The sequence below is a fragment of the Gossypium hirsutum genome, chromosome D08 (genome assembly GCF_007990345.1).
Source record: "Gossypium hirsutum isolate 1008001.06 chromosome D08, Gossypium_hirsutum_v2.1, whole genome shotgun sequence".
Lineage (NCBI taxonomy): Eukaryota > Viridiplantae > Streptophyta > Magnoliopsida > Malvales > Malvaceae > Gossypium > Gossypium hirsutum.
The window spans coordinates 38645210-38650968 of record NC_053444.1 but is presented as its reverse complement, the minus strand read 5'-3'; the positions used below and the strand labels follow the sequence as shown (position 1 = coordinate 38650968).

Here is a 5759-nt window from a genome sequence, read left to right as displayed (position 1 = left end):
GTTTTATGATTCAGGGTTTAGGAGATAGGGATTAAGGGTTTAGATTAATTGGTATTTTTTAATTTATATATTAAATAATTTCTTATATAATTGTAAAAGAGATAATATTAATTTTAATATATTAAAATTATTAAAATTATTATTATCTCTTTTACAATTATATAAGAGATAATAGATCAATTTTATACCTATTAAATGGTTTAGGATTTAAGGTTTACTTTAGATTTGTTAAATGATAAAATTTTATACAATTAATTAATGTTTTTATATTTAAAAATATTTAATCTAAATTTAGATTAAATGATTTAAATCATTTGATATATTTAAATATTATATTTTAAAAAAATTGATAAATAAATAAATTAATGTAACAAATTAATGTAACAGATTAACAATAAAAGAGATAATATGAATTTTAATTTATTAAAATTATCATTAATATAGTTTTTTAAAGTTTTTTTTCATATTTTAAAATTTTTTGTTTTTGTTTATTTCAGCATTTTCAACTCCTTTGCATTTAATCTCTAAAACCCATTTTAAATCTCCCAAAAACCTCTTCTTTTATCCAAATTCTATCCATTTTCAGACCAAAGTTTCCACCTTTTCTTCCGATAACTTGACCTTATCCTTCAAAAACAGCAAAACTCTTTACGGTACTTGGAAGCTCAAGTCTGCAGAAGAAGAAGAAACAGCTGTTGTTGAACAAGAACGAGAAGAAACAACTGTTGCCGAACAAGAGTCTGTTTCCCCCCAATTTCCCCAAATCGACAGTCCTTTTATTTTTCCCGAACCATTTCTCCCCATACCCCGATTCCCTTTATTTTTGAATTTGCAACAATATGGGAAGTCATCCAAGCTATCACTCAATGCTTTTGAATTTGTTTTTTTAGGGAAAAAGTTCAATGCTTTTTTAATATTTTCATAACTTTAAAACCCGCCAGAAGAAAATCTTGCCATAGCTGTAAGTTTAACCTCGTATCATTTCGCTCTAGAACATGCATCTCTCCGCCGCGATTAACTCATTCAAGTCCTCCAATCTCATCTCATGGAAAACGGTACTTTCCCTCACTCCCAAAACATCCTAACCTGATCTCCATTTCCGTTAACTTCTACTGTGATCCCAGACCGGTAAGCTTCAACAAACCCTAGCGGGATGCATCGAACTGTCGGGAAAAACACTTCAGTCGGGGAAGGTTTCAAAGGTAAAGATATGGCCGGGATTCACCGGCCAAGGAAGGTACTTTGAGTTTCACTCAAATTTGATTCCTGCATCCATCGATTTTGTTCGAGAATCACTGTTGTGTACCTCTCTTTGCAAAGACGGATACAAGATTCGGACCGTCGAGCATTTGCTTTCGGCTTTGGAAGCTAAAGGCATTGACAATTGTAGAATTCAGATTCAAAGTCTCGATTCTGAGGATACTGAGGTTGAGGTTAGTGCCATAATTTTTGTTTGGATATCAAAATTGATTTTTAATTTGCTTAAAATTGTAAGTTTTGTTATTCATTTGGTTGTTACTTTTGTCACATTCTTTCCTTTTTGCAAGAAAAGCGACTTTTCCTGTAAGGTATTGTTGGATAATAAAATGCATGATTTTACATTTTACATGGAACAAATATATATTCAATTGTTCGTTCACTTCAAGACAACTTTGGAGCAAGCTAAAAGCATGAAGCTGCAATTTAACAGCCGGAAAGAACCTTTGAAGGCCATATTGTAGGATATGCGTTCTGGATTGAGGGATGAGCGAGGAGATTTAAACATAGTCAATGAATTTGTAGAGAGAACTGTTTAATGTAACATATAATGTACAAACACTGTAATAATTTAGCTGAGTCTCTTTTTTCATACAATTTTATAGATGGTGATGATTGGAATTTTAACTAACACAGGTTCCTATTTTTGATGGGTCTGCAAATGCTTGGGTAGAGGCAATAGAACAAGTTGGTAGAAAAGAGGCCTTGGATCGGTGTGGCAACAATGTTGAGAAATTGGCACCATATTTGAGTGAACCATTTTATGTTTCGAGAAATGATTCTTTTATGGTTTCCTTCCCTGCTTCAAAGGTTCACATATCTTGTGGAATTGACTTTCCAAAGGTAAATTCTTTTGTTCTTTGGTATGCTGATTGTTAACCACATTGAATTCAAATGGTAATTGTCTCGTTAGTCTTGCTTTACCTTTTCTTCTCTTTTTCAGGGAAATAGGAAAACAGTTTAAGAGCTTATCCTTTTTAACTTTTAATCGGCTTGGACGTGGGTAATGTGCAACTTTTTAATCACTTGGTTATAAAGACATCACAAGAGATCAGTTTTGTGCATAATCTTTTTTTTTTTTACACTTTTAGCTCAGTCGAAATGTTTCTAATATGTGCTTGAAGTTGCTGTGTATTCTAGGGGCTTTGGTGCATTGTTGATGTACCATGATTCAGGATAATCACTTAGTTTAGATGCTTTATAAATGTTAATCCTGTTGTAATTTGTCCATTGCATTTCAATAAATTTAGGTTGGTAATTTTCTTGAGCCAAATCTTTTGAAATTCATTGTGGAAATGCTTAATGATACTGTTTAGTTAATCATTTTTTTTTCATTTGAGGTTTTTATTGCATTTATGCCTATATACATGTAGCTTCTGTCCCAATTAAAACATTGTTTGGTTTTTAATTACAAGCTTTTCCATGCATATTGACTGAGAATGTATGTATGCCTATATACATGCATATTGTGGAAATGTTCTTTATCATTCTTGTTTTGGGTTTCCATTTTTTTTCTAAATGACTGACAGCTTCGATGCACCATTTTTTTGAACTATTTTTTTGCAGCGATTGGGTTTAATGTAGAGGTTGTACAATACAACAACATCAAGTTTCAAGTATGGGATTTAGGTAAGTTAACGTTAATAAATCTGAAATAGCAGCTGATGTAGTTTATACAAATGGAGTTCAATTTAATTTATCGAATCATTGAAATTTGCCTTAATCCTTTTACTTAAAATTGAATCATTTAATTGGTTTAATTTATTTAACACGTTAACTGTTGTTGTGTGTCTTCTAACTAATAGAGATGCAACCTCTTAAGTTACTTTGCTTCCTCTATTTATTTAATTCTGATATGCGGATATCTTGTGGGTTTTTCTGGCTGCTCTTTAGCTGGACATACATACAATCAGTATATGTCCAGCTGCTCTTTAGCTGGTTACATAATTTTTTATTCAGTATATGTCATATTCATGTTAGGACCTATTTTGATGTTTATTTTACAGCAGTAGGCGACTGTTTAAAGGTAAAATTTTAATTTACCCCTGTTCAAGAAATTATGTTAGCTAAAACAATAACCTCGTTGATTTTCTGACTTGCTTAATATAGATTAGTTGTTTCATGTTTGGAAACTTTTGATGCTCTTGGTCTTATGTCCTGCAGTCATTGACAAAAATTTGGTTCTCATTCTTCACTTAACAAGTCCAGTGGCACATACATATGTAAACTAGGAAATTGAAACAAGAAAGAAACGCAAAGCCAAAGCACATTGATACTCTTGAATGATAGTTATAAATGAATAATATGCCTGACTTGGCATTTATAAAACTCACATGCTTGAAGGATAGAACAGAAATTGCTGTTAGAATTGGATTGTCTGCTTTAAGTGTCTATGACATGTTTGATATTGGTTTCATTGGAAGAATTCATTGGTTTCATTGGTTTCTCTGCTGATATCAATTAATTTGTAAAAGCTTCCTGAAAATTCAGCATATGCTTTGCTGAAGGAATTTGTATTTTTAAAATTTCATAATTCTATTTTGTAAACCATGGTAATAAACTTTAAGGTTCATGGATATAGATATATATAGAGAGAGAGAGAAGTGAAATAGGGACTGTAATTCTTTCTTAATTATTAGCTACTATTTGAGACCATCCAAGGTTAAGCTTATTCCATGTTTCTTATCTTGTGCATTCTTTTTTGTGTTTTTTTCATTGAGGGTTTCATAGGGTCTTTAGTAGTTTTTCTCTTCTTCATGTTTGATTATTTATCATCAACCGAATTGACAAAAATGCAAAGAAAAAGAAGCATGTATTTTGTATATTTAACTTATTCACCCTCTTTCATGTGCTTCATATAACATTTATGTTATTCATATTTAAAATCACTGAAGGACATGTTCGGTCTCTTTTTTTTAAAATTAAAAAAATCACTTCTCTTAACATCCGTGTATTATGTTCTTTGCAGAAATTCATATGTTGGCAATCTTTCTCTTTTCTATGAAATAGAGGAGAAGCTTAAGCAGGTGACTATGCTCAGTTTTCTTTTTCCTTTTACTTGATTCCTCTAAATAAGACCGAGTTTTGCTCCAGCATCTTTTTCACTAAGATGTCATTGTCATTATTTACTTTTTGAACAAACGTACTGTTAATCATAACATGATTTATCCATCATAGAGCTACTTGGTAGTAAGTTGATGAAATTTTTTATTCTGCATGCTACAATACTTGCATATTCTTTGATTAATAACTAACAAGAACGTGCATCTGAGGAAGAAATAAAATAACAGGTTTGTATGTTAAATTTGTGTCCATTTTATTTTAATTTCTTAATTTTCATCAGCTTTAGATCATGTTAATTTATATTTTTTTTATGCAAGCAAGGCTGAAGTTATATATTAGTATTCAGAAGGAAAGTTTAATGGTGTTTTCCTTTCAATTTTGTATTGGCATAAGCTAAACGTGGTCATATTAAGTTTTCAACATTCGGGAAACTTTTACGTGCAACTGGGACTTAGGAAGCTTGCAATACTAGCTGAATCTTTCATGTTTAAACTGGCTTTTTTATGGATCTAATTGTCAGACAATTGGGTGCAGGGTCACAACGTTGTACTTATATCAAACCATCATACTGAAGCTGACCCAATCATCATCTCATTGTTGCTTGAGAAAGCAAATCCGCATATTGCTGAGAACATGGTGATTCTCTCTTGAATTAATTTCTCATTCTGAGCCTGCTGTAGTAGCCTTCATCTATGCCCTTGAGGCCTTGACTGTACTTGGGTTCTGTGGTTGCAATAGCTGCCGGGATGGTACATAGCTTGGCTATTACTGAAGATGGAGCATTATTTTATTGGGTTTCCTCAGATCCTCATCTTAGATGCCAACAGGTTCTATTCCATTGTCTTTGTTGATTTTAACTTCCCCTGGAGTGAAGCTTTTATTTACTTCATTTGGATGAATTTGTACAGCTATATTCCCTTTGTGAGAAAACAATCGTAAGCATTTCTGCTGGTAAGTACTGGGCTGCTACTGCTACTGCTACATGTAGGATGGCAAGAAAAGTATGGAAAAACCACATTTTGCAACTCGGTTACACCGAGTTAAGGGAAAAATGATCCCTTAAAGAGTTGATTTTGAGAGTTGGTCATGAGAGAATGTAACTTGTAAACAATTTTCTAATATAGAATGTAACTTGTAAACAGAACTTATGTAATTCTAATATAGAATGTAAACAATTTTCTTATGTAATTCTAATATAGAATGTAACTTGTTTTAATTTTCTTAATTTAAATTCATTAATTTTTATATTTAGCTTTAAAGTTAAAATTTTAATAGAAATTTTAATTTAATATTTTTTATCCTTAAAAGTATATAGTTTAAAGTTTAAATTTTTAAAATAAAACATAATATAATATTTATAATAGAAATATTTATTATTTAATTAAAATATTTTTTTAAGTCATGTTTTTAGCGGTGTTTGTGGTAAAAGCGCGGCTAAA

General features: G+C 31.2%; 1 protein-coding gene across 5 annotated transcripts; it reads left to right on the top strand.

Moving 5' to 3' along the window:
* Positions 1 to 520: 520 nt before the first annotated feature.
* On the top strand, positions 521 to 5536 carry LOC107909287 (probable UDP-3-O-acyl-N-acetylglucosamine deacetylase 1, mitochondrial). Of its 5 annotated transcripts, XM_041099116.1 has the most exons (9): positions 522 to 1055; positions 1125 to 1433; positions 1894 to 2100; positions 2201 to 2260; positions 2824 to 2886; positions 4226 to 4283; positions 4855 to 4956; positions 5059 to 5147; positions 5229 to 5536. In XM_041099116.1, exons 1-4 carry the CDS (start codon positions 996 to 998, stop codon positions 2219 to 2221), a joined length of 597 nt encoding a protein of 198 aa, XP_040955050.1. In that variant the 5' UTR covers positions 522 to 995; the 3' UTR covers positions 2222 to 2260; positions 2824 to 2886; positions 4226 to 4283; positions 4855 to 4956; positions 5059 to 5147; positions 5229 to 5536. The 5 variants fall into 5 exon arrangements, with proteins under 5 accessions (XP_040955048.1, XP_040955047.1, XP_040955050.1 ...); XM_041099114.1 differs by having other exon boundaries at positions 521 to 1055; positions 1894 to 2260; XM_041099117.1 differs by lacking the exon at positions 2201 to 2260.
* Positions 5537 to 5759: the final 223 nt, after the last annotated feature.

What these genes read in the sequence shown, in the direction of transcription:
- LOC107909287 (XM_041099114.1), top strand. Translation starts at nt 996, where the DNA reads ATGCATCTCTCCGCCGCGATTAACTCATTCAAGTCCTCCAATCTCATC. An exon ending in ATCTCATCTCATGGAAAACG is followed by an intron (nt 1,056 to 1,124) that starts GTACTTTCCCTC and finishes CTGTGATCCCAG; the next exon opens with ACCGGTAAGCTTCAACAAAC. An exon ending in CTGAGGATACTGAGGTTGAG is followed by an intron (nt 1,434 to 1,893) that starts GTTAGTGCCATA and finishes TAACTAACACAG; the next exon opens with GTTCCTATTTTTGATGGGTC.